This window comes from Nylanderia fulva, unplaced genomic scaffold, assembly GCF_048542155.1.
Source record: "Nylanderia fulva isolate GAGA-0341 unplaced genomic scaffold, ASM4854215v1 Scaffold12, whole genome shotgun sequence".
Lineage (NCBI taxonomy): Eukaryota > Metazoa > Arthropoda > Insecta > Hymenoptera > Formicidae > Nylanderia > Nylanderia fulva.
The window spans coordinates 4,205,049-4,225,369 of NW_028189409.1; the positions used below are offsets into that span (position 1 = coordinate 4,205,049).

A 20,321-nucleotide genomic window follows, 5' to 3' on the forward strand; every position below is an offset into this window, starting at 1 on the left:
ATTTACTGTTACAGTTCAATGAATTTCATAAATGTAATGAACTAATTGTTCAGCTTATTAAAATTAAATTTAAAAAATATTTTGTATTTATAGTTTGAGCTTTATATAAAACGATATGACTTGTCTTACTCAACAAGTAAAAAATGACAAAAGCCATAGCCATTAAGCAATAAAAAATTCTTATCTTTATATTCAAAAACTCCTCTAATCAAATGCATCGCGCGCTGAGTTGTACGCCATTAATTTATAATTAAAATACAATTAAAGCCGAGCCCTTTGTTTACGCAGTTGCCTTCTACGAATCGTATCTCTCTTTCTATGTGTTGTCTACATTTTTTCCTCCAATTTGTCATCGTGGCGTCATCATGTCGTCAATTTCTCAAGACTATATAAGCGCGTGACTGCATCACAAGTCGCGATAACTTTTCGATCCGGAGTAAAGCTTCGACCTGGAACGACCTCCCCAGCATATTTTCTCGTCCTTATCCGAAAACGTCACAGTTCGAGATAATTACTTTCGAGTAGAAAAAAGGGGATGCAACAGAGGCAACGTTGCCAGTAATTCTGGAATTTGTACTGCCCGATATAAAGTGACCGCGTTATTCGACAAACGAATCAGTTTGTCTCGTCAACAATATCGAAGTTCTCTCGTCAAGATATCAACCGAAGAATATCGCTGCGTGAGTACGCTTCCTTATATAAATACATCGAATGCGCTTCTCGTATAGATGTAGTATGCACTCGATTTGGTGGTTAAAATTGTGTGTGAAAGAGTAGTCATTTTTTGTGTGTATAACGTGTATTGTGCTGAAAAGTAGAATTCTAAGCGATTATATTTTATTGTTCATTTTGATATTATAATTTTGATAAGACTATAATTTGCAAAAATACTGGATGCAATTTTGAAGTGCAAGGTAAGCAATTCTGCGGTGCACATAAAACAGAAGATATATCTTCTGCTTTAAGGAGATACGGGCAATGGAAATTGTTGAATAACTCATTAGCATTGTGTATCAATATATACGAAAAGAAACCGGTTTTTCTCTTTGCATCAAAATCCAAATTTGCAGCTAATCAATATCATTCATATGTGCATAATAAATAGTTTAAAAAAACCAAGAGAAGCAAAATTTTATTTATAAACTACTCTTATAAATTATTTATAAATTATTTCTTACATTTGTAGAAGAATATTTGCATAAAAAATTAATTCTTATTTAATGTTTAAATTATTGCATCATATTAAAATTAATTCTCATGGTCGAAAAGTAATTTTATAATCTAAAAAATCATAATTTTCTTACACACATTCATATTAAATAGTATAGCACAATGCGTAATATGCTTAAAACATTCAAAATAACTAAGATATCAGTTTATTATCACTGTTTGATAAATGTATTTTACTAGAGAGTTGCAGTTTGTGATTTTAGATGCCTCTGTATGTATTGATTATATCGTAGTTGCATCAAGCTAAAATTTAACATTATTATATGTTTTCCAATTAATAAAAATGTTTCTTCATACAAAAAATTTCTACTTAATAGTATACTTAATAATGTGCTTAACAGTTTTTTTAAAACTAAAAAAATGTATAAAAATAATTAAATAAATATTTTAGTTTTAGTTTTAGTAATAATTAAAGAGTTACGTAAAAGACATTTATTTAAAGAATAGATCTCAATTATTATTAACTCATTAATTTTTATATATCTTAAGTATACAAATTGAAAGGGATGGGAGAAAATTAGATGCATATCTAAAATACAAATTATGGAAGAAAACATAAGAAAAGAAATAAAGTTGCATAGTCAATGCAACCTATTTCTTTAAAAGAAACAAGATGAGGAAAAAAATGAAAGAAGGGATCGGGGTTCATAAGAACATTATACGAAATGGTTCATCATCACGTTCGTATCACGTGCTAGTTTAACCGGCCTACACGTCTTTACCGCTTGTTGTCATTCTCAACATTCTGCAAACATCTGCGGAACACTCGCGATTTAATCTTTCTTGAATCTGCTTTATTTGTCATTTCAACTCACTTTTAACGATAATTTGAAGATCGAGTTAGTTCTACATATAATATTTTTTGTTTCTCCAATTTTTTATTTCTCTATGCAATTATTCCATTTAAATCTAAGAATTCTAACAATAAGTAAATTTTAAGGTTCCAAAATTTTGAAACTGTTGTAATTTGAAGAAACATAAGATTTATTTATTATTTTGTATCCTAGAAATTTATAATTTTATTCTCAAAGAATTCCTTTATTTTCAGTTGCTTGGAATTCATTTCAAATAAGATAAAATCGATTTTAAATTGATCAGAGAATCTATTAAAATTGAAGTTGATAATTGTGATGTGTTGAGTGTGTATAGCATAAGAACTTACATTTTCATTATGTAAATTATTTAATCACATTTTTTAATATTACATCACCGACTACTCAGACACAATTGCCAGACAATATTGAATAATAGATGCAATTAGCGCCGTATTAGATGACATTGACCGCATGCCCGATGCAATGCAAGATATGCAGAGTATTAGTGAAAACCGTAGACATAGAAAGCGTGCAAATTGCATGCAATTGCATTAAATCTGCATAAACAGCAAATATTTGGAGTGGAAAAAATAAAGCTACTTAATGAAGTGAATTCTCTATTCTTTTTCATCCCTTGCATTTTTTTATAAAAAAATGTACCTCATTAAAAATACCACTCTCTTTGTACGTCTACGCTTTCTATGTTTATGGTGTAAATGTAACACCTACGCATACGCATATGCACAGTAACTTTCCGAATGACCGAAAGGCGCATGCGTTAAAGGAGGGTGAGAAAACTTCGATCGACCGAGTAAGAGTAGGGTAGGGAAACCGAATTCGAATAGTTGATGCGGCAGAATCAGCTGCTTCGTGCCTGGGCTCCGCATTTATTCTCATTAATTTGACGTATAAAGAAAGTCAAGTAACACAGTGCCAACGTAGAATTTATTCGTAAAAGAGGTTTGAAATCACGACTTTTCAAGAGCGCGAAAAAGGGGTTGCGCGAGCCGATATTCGAGTATATATTGATCCGGGGTGAATATATATATATATATATATATATGTATATTATATACATATAATCCAAGTGCACACCGCATATTTTCGCGAAGAGTAATCGTGATCATCGGTGTAACTTCCACGAGCAAGCAGGGCCTCTCCCACGGCCCTCTCAACATTCATTCCAGAGGGAAAAAGATGGGTGTTGAGATACTCGATTGCGTATACGACTACCTACGAATAGAACGCTGCAAGAAATCGTATTTAGGTAAGCCCGGCACACGCGTTCGTCGACCTGAACGACGCGTCTTCAGCGAACGCCACGAAAGTTCTGTGTTGTCATGCGAGAAGATACTCATCAATTGTTAATAGTGACCGATTTGAATTCGCGTTCCAAAATCCAAGAAATAAATCGTTGTGCAATTTTAATGAAAGATATTTACTTTAGAATTCGAATATGATATAAGCATCGGAAGATGTTTTTAATCTTGCAATTAATGTCTCCCAATATTTTTTTAAAAAAGATAAAGCAAAGCGAGAATTAAATTAAGCAAATTTATTATTCTTAAAAATTATTATCCATTATATTTGTTTATAGATGTATGTAGAAATACATCCAGCATTGGCTATACAACTTGTATCCAAATATTTGGAAAGGAGAAAGTTCTAATTATTTTTTGGTTTATCTTGTCAAATATCAAATGTGTCACATGTGCAAGTAAAAAATTGTAAAGTAAAATAATAAAACACAAGATGAAGATATATCACGAAAATATTTCTTACTTAGTGTCTATTTCATTAATAATTTTAAATAGCTATACCGAACAATTACGCATATAAATAATTACGTGATAAGTTTTACACAAGTAGATAAAAAAGAATATCTGAAGAATACTTTAATGATTATCTTAAAATATGCAGTTTGTTCAGTCTTATATTTTCTGCATACAATAAGTGCAGACCTCGATCGATTCATTCTTTTTAATAAATTCTCCTTTGACTGACCTCAACACTTTTATTATCAAGGTTTTGCTTAATCGAAAAAAATGGCAGAAGTTTATACAATCTACCATTTATATTATCTTTTATTGGCAACAATACTTTTCAATTAAGCCATTTATCTTTGCTTCGTAAGTCTCATATATACGGTATTATTTTGCACGCGCGAATCATTCAGCAGTAATTTAATTGCAATTTAATTATGGGTTTGTTGAGCCAATCTCTCCAAGTGTGTTACACATATAGAAGAATTATTTTCAATGCCAGATTTATATATAAGAGCGCGTTGTCAAATTTATCTTTCTTCGGGACACAAAGATATCACTACTATTTTTAAATTTTGTTTGTCAGCATTGAAAATATATGTAAGTATATGCATTATATTAAATGTTTAATTTTACTAAAGAAAAGACTATCAAAATTTAATTTTAAAAAAACCTAAAGTTTAATGGAAAGAAAAAGAGAACTATGTTTTTTTTGTACACCCTATATATTACTACGGCGAAAGTAATGGAAAAGTACTGGGAGAGACCTATATAGAGATTGCGCGGAAATGATAAAGGTGTACTATAAGGGAATCTATACGATACATAAAGACCCTTAGAGATACATGAAAGTAAATAGCTAAATTCCTTTATAGAATTTGTCAAATATATTCTGTATGTTATAAAATTCTACTGTATTATATAAAGTCCAATTGTTATCTGTTGTATAATGAAAGTAACATTGTACTCTTGTTGAGAAAAAAATAGAGATAAATAAAAGATATAATTGATATAAATATTCTTTTTTACACATTTTTTAACACGTTTTTACTACTTTTATCGTTTCTAAGACAAGATACATTTAGCTATAATTTGAGTATGAATAGCTGCATTTTTTTGTATTTTTAATATAATTATACAATAATATAATACAAATTGCTTAATTAAAGACGATGATGGTATAACAAATACTTGCAGATTTAGCTAGCGTAAAATATATAAGAGGTAGCATCAATAGAGTAAATATTTCGATATTTTTTCGTGTTAAATCTATTTAAATACCGTAAACACAAACATATAACTGCAAATAAAATGCAAGGTAAAATTGATGAATCAAGTATTGTCAAAGGAAGAAACACGGTAAATCTTACGGCAATGCTCCGACACAGCCGGCACACAACGGGATGAGGAAAAGGAGGTGGACGAGCACGTGCTCACCGAGTGATAGAATTTTTTTTTCGAGCCAAATAAGGTGACTCATTCTTAGTGGGGAAGTAACGAGCCAATGAAAGCGCTCGGAAGTTAGCGCGCGAAGCGAGATGAACGAAAAGTAGCGAGGGAGAGAGCGAGCTGGAGAATACCTTTGAGGAATCAATGTGCGTAGCGTGTGCACGTGATCGAGAGAGACGGCTAAAATGAATGGGAGACAGGGAGAGAGAGAGAGCATGAATGGAGCGAGACATAAAAGCGGAGCCGCGTATAGCTATATGTGAGGGCAAGCGAGATGAACAATATCCTGCATATCGGAACAACTCAGTAACGTATCTCGAACGTATGAGGGCCAGGGACAAAGCGATAACGCGTATTTTTCGAGAAATCCATAGATACGAGCATTTTAATCAATTACCGCAATTTATTCGCATACTCGAGCGTCGAGCTTGAGATAAAGGAGGAGGCGCGACAGAGATTACGCGGGCAAAGAAAATAATGAACGAGCGCAAAAAGACTTAACGAGACAGGGAAACAGAGAGGGGAATCTCTGTATTCGCGGCACGAAACACCGTCGTTGTTACCGTCGTCGAAGTGCGTTTCTGTCGGTCGCCACGCGTACACCTGACAGGTGTGTTAGCAAACTCGAAACTTTTGTATCGTTTTCTTATCGAGATCTATATATGAATTTCGACATTTGTTCTCGTAGAGAACCGGCGAAATCGCGCCAATTAGCGTGACGAAAACAGAACTGTGAGAAACGTGCGCGAATTCCGTCCTGACAATTTATTTTATATACGTAGCGAAAAATCCTGAACTCTCTCATCGCTGCATCTGGCTGCGCTTTTTCGGAGAATGTTTCTCGTTGCACCGATTGACAATAATCGTTGGGTCTACGCGATGCACGGATTAGAGAAGCCTATGGATCATGTCTCTGGTAATGATTTTTCAGGTGTACTCAGACGTATCAATAGAGAATTATGCATTCTTATCTTAAGTTAGAAAATATAAGAATATATACAAATATATACATATATCTAAAAAGTACATATATAATCTGTTCAGAGTGAAAATTTTGCAATAATATCGTGCTTAAACACACACATCCAATCGCAAGACTATATCACGTTAGATCAGAAACATATCAAATATATGTAGTAGAGAAGCAGATAAGAGAAATAAATAGAGAAGTAGATTAGGAGAAAATGATATTTTTATATACTTTTTTCATTTCTGACAACAGGAATAAAATCTGTTTACCGGAATATGCTATTATCATAAACATATCAAATATGTAGAAGAGAAATAAATAGAGAAGTAGATTAGAAAAATAAAATATTTTTATATATTTTTTTTTTCATTTCTGACAACAGAAATTAAATCTGTTTACCAGAATATGCTATTAACGGCGCCATTACGTCGCAATTCTTGTTGTTCACGTGTCTCGCAAATGAACGTTTGCGTTTTCAATTATACTGTTTTGTTACGCGATAAACGTGCATAGAAAAGACTTGCACGGTAATATTGCGCATCGAGCAGCTGCAATTTGCAGTACGAAGCACGTGTTAATAACGTTGTCAAATTATAAAAATACTTTTTCCTTGCTATCATTTTCGAAATCAAAATAAATATTTAATTGTATCGGTCTTAATTACGAGAAGAATATCAGTTATAGACTGTCAGAATTGAGTCCAACTATCTTATTATTGCTAAAAGAAAATCGTATAATTAATATGATCAATTATTGATTTAGCAATTTAATTCATTTTCTTTCTAAATTGTTAATTTTTTATCTTCTTCTGAGATGTATGTGTTACATAAAATTATCTAAAAATACATAATCTCATATTCGTTGTATTCAGTATTATTGCAAGGCATCGCGGAGCGAATTGCATCCATTATAGGCAGTTAAGTTAATTAATTACCGCTATTATCTAATTTCGGTGTAATTTTCCTAAGATTCTGAACAGCCGGAAATTCCTAATTCTCATTGCCCTGTCCCTGTCGTCAAAACAATCATTATATGCAATCGTGGAGGAGGAGCACGTTATCAACACGATAACGAATAAAATTAGCCATGTTTGGCCATGTGCTACACGCATGAACAGCGCGTGTTTACCGCATTTAACAAGATACGAGTATGAATTACACACAGATACACACATGCTATTTAACTTATATAGTCTCACTAAAACGCGGTCTATAAATAACTGACAACATGCGCGAAGGTCGGAAGAACGCGAAAAAATATGCGGCTTATTATCTAGCACGCGCATCTATCACGTAATAGCAATTGATTGACCCTAAACTCGACAATGCATTCTGTAAGATACATCTCTATTTTTCATCTCTCGCGATTTTTTAATATAAATTTATTTATACTATATTGTTAAATCTCCTCGAGGTTGTGTGACACGTTATATTTAAAATGTTAACATTATTTACTAAATGATTCATTCTTATTTCATTAAAATGCAAATGCATTTCGTTGCAAGTTCATCGAGGTTAGACGGTTTGTCTATTCAGCATCGCATCGCATAAAATTTAATACCTCGTGTGGAGTATTGTACCAAAACATGTTAACAATAATTAAAAAAAATTTAAGTCTTCAACAATTTTCATTATGAGAAAAACATTCCAAGGTAATATTAAATTAAAATGACATAAGTCACACACGGTAAACATTTCGCTGTCTCCACCAAAGTTTTTTAGAATATCTGACATTTCGGTTTATTACACCAAAGAGAACATTCAGCAAGCACGTGAACACACAAATATTTTTATCTTACTACGAATGAGAAAATAGAAGTCTCTGCTCCTCCGAAGATCAAATTTACATACACGTGGGCGTGTTTTTAGATGCGTTAAATAATATAATCAGCGTTATTATATTGGATGCTTGGAATAATCTAACCGGACTAATTATATTTAATCAGAGTGTTGTATATTGATAAGAAGATCGTGTTTAATATCAATATAAGATAAGAATCAAGATCCAACTATTAGGCACATTTTCGCAAATGCAACGCAAATATGACAATAATGGCCAACGAGAAAAAAAGGTGTAATAAGCAAACATAATTCATTAATGTATGAATGTATGTATGTATGTATGTAAGATCTGGTATGTATGAATTCACTAATAGGACGGGAGCCAAACAAAGCGCGGTGACATTCTTTCTTGGATGAGCTACGTGATATTAATATAACATTTTCATTCGCGATCAGAGCCAGCGACGTCGCGTACAAGTTAAAACGCAGTGTGTGAGTCACGTGTGTTGAGATGCGTAGAGAAGACCGTCTCGTTTAAATGATCTTATTAGTCAGTCATTTCGTTTTGTGCAGCCGGCGGTGTCATGGCGGGCTCCGTTGCTACTTTGGCGATCCTTTGGGTGTCCTTGCAGACGATGGGGTTCCTGGGACATTCCCATACGATCGGCACGTACAAGCTACCCGAGTCACTACAGAATTATCTTGCCAGTGGTAAGTGTCCACCGCAATCGAAAATTGAATTCAAATTAAAGTCAAAGAAGCAATTCCTTTTAGTTCCCGCGAATATTTTATAAATACATTGGTGGAAATCTCGATTGGAATTAATGAAGTGTTAAACCGTGTTTCTATAATCTGTCTTTTTAAAAACATTTTATATTTTATTACACTGTTCGTTCTATTAAATCGTTTATTTTCAACGAAGAAATAAATTCGTAATTTATTTTTGGACTCGCGTCAATTTAGTAATTATTGGAAACCGTCCAAACGTGCCGATCGGTCTTATTCCGGAATGAAACTAAACGTCAAAAAAATGTATCCAATGACATTTTCCGATCGCGTTTTAATTTACACTACATGTTATTTAAATTATAGTTGACTTATTATCTCGAAATATTTGAAAGAACCGTTTTCAGGATTACCAGCCATTAACTACGGCTCCGATGCCATCGTGGACACGGGTCGTTTCGACAACCGAAGATTTCCCAGGATCGATGGAGCTACTTTAAACAACTCGATCGCATTCGCGCAAAACCTAGTCAATCACATGAGGACTCTCGAGAGAAATATCGCGAACGCCGGTATCGAATTCGAGGCACAGAGTCCGGCTCAGAAACAATTTTTGGATTCCTATCCTTCCGCAGATGCTTTCGAGAGGAGCATCGATGCTACCCTAGCGATGAAAGCATCGTCGTATCTAATGCACCAAAATTGCCGAAGGTACGTTCTGATTAATTAATTGAGATATTTTCCAGCAATTTTTATCCTTAATCGTCAAAGTTTTTCATCGATATTTTACTGTACAGATTATGGATTCTATAATATTTTCAATAGTTTATTATATTGTCAATTTTTTTTTGTATATTTTGTTATATAAATATTTAATTAAATAAATATTTAATTTTTTTAAATATTAAATTAAATATTCAAAAATTAAATAAATATTAAACTAAATATTTAAATTAAATAAATATTAAATTTAAATATTTAATTAAATAAGTATTTAATTTAAATATTTTAAATATAAATACCTAATTTTAAGTAAATATATTTAATTTTGAATTTAATTTTCTCGCAGGTTCGGTTTAGATAAAAATGACTGCGCCCGTTACATATCAACACTCGGTCTGCAGGGCACCCCGCTCGGTGAATCTTGCACCACAATGCATAGCGTGGATTGCAATGAAATGTCAAAGTACCGCAGCATCGACGGCACTTGTAACAACATTGAGAATCCGAGCTGGGGCAGCGCGATGACCGCGTACACCAGAGTTCTGTTCTCCCAATATTTTGACGGTAAGGGTGTCTCCTAATCGTGATCGCGCTCCCTTTTTCTCTAACCCTCCTATTTGTCAACGAACATTAGCTCGCGATATGGCATCGTTCTCTCATCACCTCGTCCAGGCTTGAATTGCATACCGTCGCGTCCTTGTATTATTAGGGAAAATTAATTGCCGATATCGCGCGTCACACGTCATGTATTTTCGAGCCACAGTCACGAAACGTAAGCAACCCTCGCGCGCAAATCGAACCCCTTCCCTGGGATCTTACACGGGACGGGAACATTTCGTAACCGAGCAGTTTGTAAAACACGCGCGTTCTTTGTCGTCAACTCTTTGTCGTTCATTCTTGTGTGGAATAATAATCGTACAATTATTTGCAGCCTCTGAACGTTTGGCGCTCTCCTTTCTCTTATCTCCAATTTCATATAATATCCCTGACCATCCTATCCCTCGGAAGATTATTTGCCTTCTTTAATAGGATCAGTTTCGAGCGATAGACAAGATTTTTTTTCCAATAAAGTAAATAGCAATTGCGAAGGCAGTTTTTTTAATCAAAAGAACCGATAACGAGATAACCAGTCGTAATTGATAGAAAATTATAAGGTTGCGATATATTTTCCGCGATTTTTTATCTTGATTACGCCATTAACAATAATAATATTTACTGCGAATAATAGCTCGGTGTTAGGTAATTGTTGCTTTGTGCGATACTCGTTCGCAGTTGCATATCGATTGTTACGTGCGTTTCGAGAAAACGTAGCGATGACATGCGTCATCGCGACAAATTACGTGGTGATAAAAATTCGTATTGTTTAGTCAGCCTTGCAGATATTTTTATTCGAAAATAATAGTTGGAAATAATGAGGGCGATTATATATTATCTGCTCGGACAGTCGCTGTGGATAGTCGATAATGGATGTGTCATAGCGCGGCTTCGCTAACTCAGATAAAGAGGGATGCGTAATTTGTTTTCACTCTACTCATGTTCACTTAGGTTAGATAAAGAGATATTATTATCTTTATTCTGCGGACTCGCGAGATTCTCGAGCTTCTTGTTACATGGAATATGAATTCACCGGTACATCGCATTCACCTTGTTACCTCAATGTCATTCATGTTGCGCTTTTTTCGAGATATAATAGATTCATTCTAGGACACTTAGAATTTTTTCGCAGCGTTTAGTTAACACACTTTTTAATCCTAGAATACAAAACATACGAGTTAAAATCACAAAAAAAAGAATAAATAAAGATTAACGATGAAAATGAGTAATCTATTCGTATTCTAGGAATTAATCAAGGCTCATTATTATTATTTCTATTTTCTGTCTGTATAATAATTTGTCTATTGTAGTCTGTAGTGTTAAAATTAGGATAAAATATCGAATTTAATGCATTAAAATTTCAAAAATGAAAATATAAGAATAATCGTTTTTCCAAAGGATGTTAAATATGCATGAATTCGATATTTTGCAAATATCATCGATATGATAGCAAGAGTCATGTATTCTATTATCGTTATTCATATAATGCAAATATACAAGATAATTGATATTTTTGTTAATAATAGCACGCGTGGAAAATTTTAATCTGTAAATAGCGTAATAATATTAGAGAGTATTAAAGAATTTGCATTGCGGAGAATTTATAATTAAATTGTGAACAATTTGCTCTCTGCGATTTGTGTCACGGCACAATTAAAACTCACCGATTAGAAATCGCTTCATTATTTATTTTTGAATTCAAGCAGAATAGAGCGTCTTTGGATGTTCAATTTCATCACGAACCAGCAATCTCGATCTACCTACCTATCCGACTTATCACCTCCGTAAAACACATATACATGTATATATGTATATGTATATGTACGATATATAATATTAAATGCTACATGCATATAGTATATATAAACGTACACGCATACTGATCCTTGAGCGCAAATGGATAAACGTTCGTCGATTGGCTTAACAAATTATATTCTGTGATTTGCATTACAGTTGTTGTGCGATAAGGCACATAGAACATAAAATGCCTGAGTGTAGCAGTGAATAATACTGCCTACAATAGGGTGCCCCGGTTGGGAGATTCTATCCAGCAGTAGAAAATGTGTATGTAAACTAATTCGGATATACCTAATAATGTATCATATTTATTATGTAACACTAGTTCGAGTTCTTTTCTGTTCAATTCGCGCCAATACGCGGCTCTCGCGAAGGTACCGAGCGATGGGACTCGACTTGGGAGTCATACATGATCTAACAATCATATCTAACAGACATTCGAGTTATATCTGCCTAATATATACATATCTCCAGATAAAATAGAAGCATAGTATATTCCTAAGCTTAAATATGACATTGAAATGAAATAGAGATACTCTTCATTTTCACATATATTAATGATTAAATTTCTCATATTTTAACAATAATTAAAATTGCTCGTGAAAACACTTAGCGGCGAAATCTCAATATTGAAAAAAGTCGTATTTCGAATCTTCTCCCAGATCGGTTCACTCGTTCGAACACCTTCAACGATCATCTACTCTCAGATAAGTTCGCGGGACGTTTCTGCGAGCGTTCTCGATCCGGGCGGCCGTAAGATCTCGATTATATCCGATAGTTTCGACACAATCTCGCGTCTCTGTCACGCTTGAAAACAGCGACAACAAACGGCACGTCATTCGACAACGCATCAGAACGTGGAAGTCGATGTAATCGAAGTACCTAATCGCTTTGCAGCACGAGATTTAGGATTCTTCAGGGACCGATCAGCGCCAGGAATTAAATTAGTTGTCGCGAAATGAAACGATACAATTACATCAGCGATAATAAAGCACGCTTGTTTATGATTCGCACATGTTCGCACGTTGCAAACGAAATTACTCCCCTGATCGTTCCCTGTGTCAAATTTATCGCGCGGGCAAGACAGGTAGGCGCAGTTAGGTTCTCAAGATTAGTACAGTCGGCGATAAACTTGCCTATTTGCAGCTGGAACAGAATATTTTATATATGCAGCTGCATGTTCTTATAATCTCCTCTCGTGCTGCACTGCCACCATTTTAAGCGCGCGCGCGTATTTCAGCTCGCTAAAATCGGAGTAATCACATTAACAAGACCTGTGACACCATTTCAATATCGTGCGAGTATGTTCGCGCTCACAGCTGATCATTTTATGAACTGTATCGTATCGTTTTTCCATTATGATTTTGCTCTTACACAACTCGAGAATTATGATTTATTCTGTCTTCCGAGTGTTCGACAAAAGCACTACGTCGCGTCAAAGTAGCACTGATTTACTCCGATTTTGCGATTTTGCATTATTTACGCGACAGAAGTCTAATGTTAGATTTCGGAAGCAGGCATCCAAGAACCGAGACGTGTTGGACAAACAAAGAAACCATTGCCAAGCCCGAGGCTCGTAAGCGCCGCTTTGTCCACTGCGAATGATCAATCGGATGCTAGCAGAACATTAGCCGTAATGGAATGGAGCCAATTCATCGCCCACGATATAGCTCACACTCCAGTTCGTAAAATGGGTGAGTGAATTTTTATAGATCAATTTTAATTTATTATTTGTTTTTTTTTTTTTTCATTTTAGGCTAGTATCGGATCACAACTAATTTCTCTTTTATTATGTAAAAACTGTGCAAATCGATCTGAGATCATTTTGCAATCTCTATCAAATTTTAATAATAAAAAATACATCTTATTAATTATATTACATTGTGTTATAAAAATATTCCTCGTTAGATAAATCGATATTCGCGTGATATAATTTTTTGAAAATTTTCCTAAAAAAACGTCACTGCATTGATATCAAATCAAATATCGAGCACATCTGTAAAATGTGTCAGTTTTTTCGTCATAATTTGATCATTAAAGAAATTATTCCTTAATTACAGTCTCAACTGGAAAACCGATCTCTTGCTGTCAATCTGATGGAGATACCCTGTCACCGCGTCATATTCATCCCGATTGTTCTCCTATCAGTGTACCAGATCGCGATCCCGTTTATGGTGAACATTACATTCGATGCATGAATTACGTTCGCTCTTTACCTGTCTTAAGATCGGAATGCACTTTGGGACCAGCGGAACAGGTACGCGATTATTATTGTCCGATTCTGAGATTGTGATAATTAATTATTTATCCTTATTTATAATTTTTTATTTTTTATTTTTTATAATTGATTTTATTGAAACAGAGATTTTGAAAACTAACTCATAAATTATTTTAACTGAGATTCATTATATAAATAATAATTTATTAATTGAAATATACTTGCAGATGAATCAAGTAAGTCACTTTTTGGACGCTTCGACGATTTACGGATCTACCTTGAAGAAATCTCGCGAGCTTCGTACTTTTGAAGGCGGTCATCTTCGAGTTGACATGCGAAACAATCACGCGTACTTGCCGAGAGGAGATGCCGAATTCGCGTCGCAATGCGGAGAAAATTGCTACAATTCCGGTACGTGTCAATTCCATTCATCTATATCTACATATATTGTATATATTTGTTACGAGACAATTAAAATTATTTCAATAAATATACGCCTATCAGGTGACGATCGCGTGAATGTTGAACCTCAATTAGCTGTGATCCACACAATTTGGCATCGAGAGCATAATCGTATCGCCGACAAACTTGCCAAATTAAATCCAGATTGGTCGGACGAAATCTTGTATCAGGAAGCCAGACGCATCGTAATTGCCGAGATTCAACATATCACTTTCAAAGAATGGCTACCCATTTTACTAGGCAGAAGATACATTCGCGCCGTCGGTCTCATCGTAGGAAATAGTTACAGTCGCAATTATAATTCTGACGACGAACCAACGGTTAGCAACGAAGCCGCCACCGCAGCCTTACGTTTTCTGAATTCATTAATGCAAGGAAAACTGAAGTAAGTAAATTTTAATATTGAAGAAAAAATGTTTATAGAATAGAAATGTATATACATACGGCTACATATCGTATATGATTCTTTTTGCAGTTTGCCGGATAATTCTCGTCAACAGAACAGAACGTTGAACCTGGCCGAGCACTTCTTTAATCCACGCGTAATCGAATCGGACGAAGTGTTTGACGGATTACTTCGCGGTCTCGCTACTCAAACTAGTCAGAGAATGGATATTAGTCTTATTTCAGACGTAAGTACGATGTCAAACATTTTTCTGTGCTTTATACATAAATACCGATGATAATAAAAAAGTTTGAAAATCTCTCATAATAATTATCACTTTTGCATTGCAGATGACAAGCAAATTATACACTAGTGATGGCAATAATTTAGGTTTGGATGCTATCAGCTTAGATATCGAGCGTGGTCGCGATCATGGCTTGCCAGGATACAATCATTATCGCAAATATTGTGGGCTTCCTACCGCCAGGACCTTCGACGATTTCTTAGATTACATTCCTATAGAAGTAAGTTTGAAAAACGTTTCTCCTGTATTACATTCTTAATGATACAACAACTCATCGGTATAGAATTATTAATGATTATGTAATCATTATTGATTATATAATGATTAAGAATTGATTAATAATTAATTGATTATATAGATGGTGAAAAAACTGCGCGCAACCTATTCCCATCCTAACGACGTTGATCTTATTGTCGGCGGTATGGCGGAAAGATCGACAGACGACGGCATGGTTGGTCCGACTTTCCGCTGCCTCATTTACGAGCAATTTTCTCGATCTCGACGTACCGACAGATTCTTCTACGATTCCGCAACGCAACCGCATCCCTTCACGCCTGGTAAGCGCGTCGGCGAATCTTATATATTCCGAGTCATATACGTTATTGTTTATTTTTTATAATTATTTTTCTTTGTTACAGAACAATTGGTTGAGTTGCATAACATCTCCTTAGCGCGAATATTCTGCGACAATGGTGACAATATCACCCACATGCAGCGCAATGTCTTTCTCAAGCCTCAAGCAGGGTAAATTCAGTTATTTCTATGACGCAATTTGAATTATTAAGAGAATCCCTCACGATTTCTGTTTTATTGACGCAATCATATATTTTTGTACTTTTAGTTTTTTTTTAATTTGATATATAATTAAAAATGCTTCTCTACGATTGCAATACATGCATCAATAATCCCAGGAAAATTCGATTTGATATAAAAAATGAGAAATAACAGTTTTTTTTTAATTTATTTTTATCTCGATTTGCAGACGAATCTCATTATAATATGTGCTTTACACAAAACATATGCATTTTACGAATAAAAATGCACATTCCCTGGAATTAGAGGACACGAAAAAAAGCACTGTTATCTTCTAAACTTAGATTAAAAGTCTATTAAAAATTTGTAATTAAAAGTATAATTCATACGTGTGTGTGCACGTTGTGTATACGTGCATATGTTTTGGATGTGTGCTGTTATTTTGTCGGTGTTCGTCATTTGCTGAGCGATCCCCTTAAGATATACCCGAAACTTCTATTGTCTAATATCGCGTCTATTTGGATATTTCAGAAACGAGTTGAGACGCTGCACGGATTTCGACGCGATACCCAGCGTGGATCTGTTCGCCTGGGCGGAGAGAGCGAAAGCGTATCGTTGAAGTTCTTGATTAATTGACTGGTCACACAACAATTGCATTCGTTCGCCCGTAGACGTAATGCGGATCTAAGAAGAGGAGATATGTGGTTTACGGGAATAAGCGATTCGAGCGCAGAACGAGTGCAATCGCGCGCAATTGGAAAAGCGATCGTGTGAGATTACATAATCATCTCATCAGAATCGTTAGAGGGGTCGCAATGACAAGTCAGATATCGCGCCCGCCAAGATGAAGCGATTAGAGGCAGTACAAGGGAGAGCAAACAGGCGAAAATCACGTGACTAGTCGATTAAGAAAATATCCGGAATATGGTTGAAACAACGATGCATATGCGAATTAAGCTGCAGATGAGCGAACGGAAACAAACAATCGACCGCGTATCATAGAATTCTGTTAATTGAGTTACATACAAACATTCTGTTCGTCATTCTGTCACTTGCTCGCAGGGGATTGTATTTCGCGACAGTCTGATATTAATAATATAGTCTGATATAGGCGCACCTTGTAGATAGTCTCGTATATCTGTGAAATATAATATTGAAAGAGTGATGGACAATTATAAGCGTATTAATTACACTTATGTAGACGATCATATTGAGTCGAGGCTTAAGTTAAAAGTACTTAGTGACTGATCAATTTGTGATTATTTAGAATAGATCAATATATATAATATAATTTTTCTATAATTTAATCTATTATAAGCGATAAATTGCAATATTGTCTCTCTTATTAAAGAAGATTAAATCTCGATTAAGAAAAAAAATGCATTTTTCCACTTTATGAAAATAATTCGCAAAATGGATAAAACAAAGCTATAACTGGAAGCAATAATTTATTAAACGAAGGATTAATGTCATAATTTTTTTGTGCTCTAAATAAGTCTGATGAATAGATCAGAACTTTATCATTTTTTTATAGTTTCGTATTGCTGTACTTCGTGAAGTCGACATTTCCGAACGTTTTAATAAGACACGATGCTTTCAAAGGATTTTTGAAAACTTATGCAATATCTATCAAAAATATTTTACTTGGCTCGTAATTTTATAATAATTTTGATTTATAATTTGTATTGTAGCAATATAATAACAGATTTTTATAAATCAATTGTTCAATTTATTTTGTTATAGTTTGTAAACAGATATTTATGCGAATAAATTACATTTTATCAAGTATATAAAATAAATCGATTGTGTTTTATAAGTATATTTTCCAAAATATTCTGACTCTAAAAGACTTTAAAACAAAAACGACAATCTTGCGTGTATTAAATCTTTATTTTTTATAAATTTTAATTACGGAATATCATAATTATATTATTAAACTGGAATTGTACTACTCATTATGCCACGGCAATAAGGGTATATATTGTTTAATATTTTAAAACAATCGGTATACGTTTTTGAGTGATTACATGAAAAAAATATAACATCCCGTTTTTCTCAGATTGCAAATTTTACATAATTTACTCTCTTCTTTGTCAGAGTTTAGTTTTTATTGTATCAATAGATTTAAATCTTGTTTCCAATATCAATTTAAAATCTAAGCTATCATGCACTATCTTTATTTTTCTCTTAAATTAAAAATGTTTATCTTAAAAGTATTTATATTTTATTATTTTTATTTATAATTTAAATCTAAAGAAATGCTCCTTTTTTTTGAGTATTGATGTGTTGAAAATAATTCTGTTCTTTAATTTCAAGTATATAAAAGCATTCAGAACTCCGAAAATAATGATGTTCCCAGTATTTGAAAATATCTTTTATTTATAGGTTTGCAAAATCCTGCAAATTTAACAACTATTCTGTTAAAATATATATATATTTCACGTGTGATCTTATAGAGAACCTAGACGAAAATAAAGAAAAATAATTTTACAGAAAAGATGCAACACACGAGAATTTATATTAATAACTCAATAAAAGGAATGTTATACAGAGAAAAACTTTTTGTGTGTTAATAGAGAACTACATGTACAATTAGTATCGATAAAATAAATAATTTATATAAAGTACGTACCTTATTCTCACGTCGTAAGAGATTGTTCCCAGACAACACAGATTTTAAGTAGTAAGACATAAACATAGTAAGACATAAACGCGGACGAACCATAAATAAAAAAGCTAAACACAATATACATATATGTATAGATAATATAAAATGTATGTTTTTATGTGAGCGATGTGAACATCAAATATAAATTAAAATGAAGTTTTCAGATTTTTGCTCTTCTGTTCTTTCAATTACTACACGAGAAATGCAGTATCGTAAGAATACTAAAAACAATACCAAAGTGGAAATATATTTGAGAAAGTCAAATGCTTTCATATTTTGTTTATTTTTTGTAATTTGCAATAACGTAAAAAAACAACCATATATAAGGCGTTGTAAGTCTACTGCATTATATAGTAAATTCCTTTGCTTTTTTGTTTTTATTTAGAATATATAATTTCGAAATATATATATATATATCAAGAAGAATATCTGCAGCCAAAGGAATTTTGTCATAAAGAGACTAAATGTTTATATTTCATAATAAATGGATTTCAAGATTGGACATGTTGAGCTATTTTAATAATTGCTTAATTTTTATATATATATATATATATATATATATATGTATATATATATATGCGTTTTCTGTCCGCATAATTAAATTTTTAATTATAAGAATGTCATATGTTTCAATTTTTTTATTTATCTTGTTTCTAAAATTAACTTTTTCGTAACTAATTGCGTGTAATCAAAACCCATCTCAATAACAGTTCCATATTGACATTAAAATGGATCAAATTAATATTATAAATTATAAAACATTCGTAATATAAATTTATCGTAAAAGTATTATATGAATTAAAATGTGTGTTAATTTTTAATGCTTAATCGAAAAATCGACATTACTTTTTCTTCGCTATTCCGAGAGTGAGCAATCATTTTAATAAATTTAATATTATATTATAAAGAAAGAACAATACGCTGAACGATTTAGTAAAAAATTTGGTTTAACCATAAATGTTCGTGAGGTTTAAAACTTTCTTAGAAAGCATTCTTGGAGATTTGATTACATATAATAATTCTTTTATAATAACTCTTTTATACAACCATTTTGTTTTACTTACCTTTTTTATTATATATTTAAATATAGCATTATTTTTTCGAGTTTTTTAGGGCCAAACATTTATAAAATTATTTTGTTTCTCTAGAATAAACCATTTCACAATAACATAATATATATGTATATTTTTAATATATAACACAAAAATAATCAAAAGTTTTAATCATGCTCATGAATATGTAAATATATATATGAACCAAAGAAACGAGAATTTTAAATACTTTTATTTGCTTAGCATATAATTTTAATTTTTTGAAGAAAATTATGTAATTTATTGCTTTAATGAAAAAATTAACATATAATTTCTTAAATCTTTTTCATATAGAGTTAATATATTAATTATAATTTCTTAACTCTTTTTTCCTTAATTGCTCTCTAGTTCATTTCTGGTAATTAATCTACATATACAGATACTATATAATATGTATGCATTCCATACACTCATTGACAAATATATTTAATAAAATTACGTCATAAAAATTATTAAATTTTTAAATTATTTTTTAGATCGAAAATATAAAATATACTATTTCTTTTTTTTTCTGTAAAGTACCTTAAATATTAAAACACTAAAAAATCAATATGTGATTTGGCTATGAGAGCATGGACGTGGGTGATATTAC

The 20,321-nt window shown here is 32.8% G+C and overlaps 1 protein-coding gene across 4 annotated transcripts; it reads left to right on the plus strand.

The window, feature by feature from the left end:
- Nucleotides 1-412: 412 nt before the first annotated feature.
- Nucleotides 413-18,597, plus strand: LOC114928033 (salivary peroxidase/catechol oxidase). Of its 4 annotated transcripts, none has more exons than XM_085490369.1 (13): nucleotides 413-680; nucleotides 8,582-8,719; nucleotides 9,130-9,445; nucleotides 9,804-10,021; nucleotides 13,366-13,542; nucleotides 13,909-14,105; nucleotides 14,294-14,477; nucleotides 14,571-14,913; nucleotides 15,004-15,160; nucleotides 15,264-15,437; nucleotides 15,576-15,774; nucleotides 15,856-15,961; nucleotides 16,502-18,597. In XM_085490369.1, exons 2-13 carry the CDS (start codon nucleotides 8,593-8,595, stop codon nucleotides 16,587-16,589), a joined length of 2,286 nt encoding a protein of 761 aa, XP_085346495.1. In that variant the 5' UTR covers nucleotides 413-680; nucleotides 8,582-8,592; the 3' UTR covers nucleotides 16,590-18,597. The 4 variants fall into 4 exon arrangements, with proteins under 4 accessions (XP_085346495.1, XP_085346494.1, XP_085346493.1 ...); XM_085490368.1 differs by lacking the exon at nucleotides 413-680 and adding an exon at nucleotides 2,740-3,312; XM_085490367.1 differs by lacking the exon at nucleotides 413-680 and adding an exon at nucleotides 5,021-6,173.
- Nucleotides 18,598-20,321: the final 1,724 nt, after the last annotated feature.

Coding starts and splice junctions, on each gene's coding strand:
- LOC114928033 (XM_085490367.1), top strand. CDS start 6,092: ATGTTTCTCGTTGCACCGATTGACAATAATCGTTGGGTCTACGCGATG. Junction 8,720..9,129: donor ACAGAATTATCTTGCCAGTG/GTAAGTGTCCAC, acceptor AATATTTGAAAG/AACCGTTTTCAGGATTACCA. Junction 13,543..13,908: donor CACTCCAGTTCGTAAAATGG/GTGAGTGAATTT, acceptor CCTTAATTACAG/TCTCAACTGGAAAACCGATC.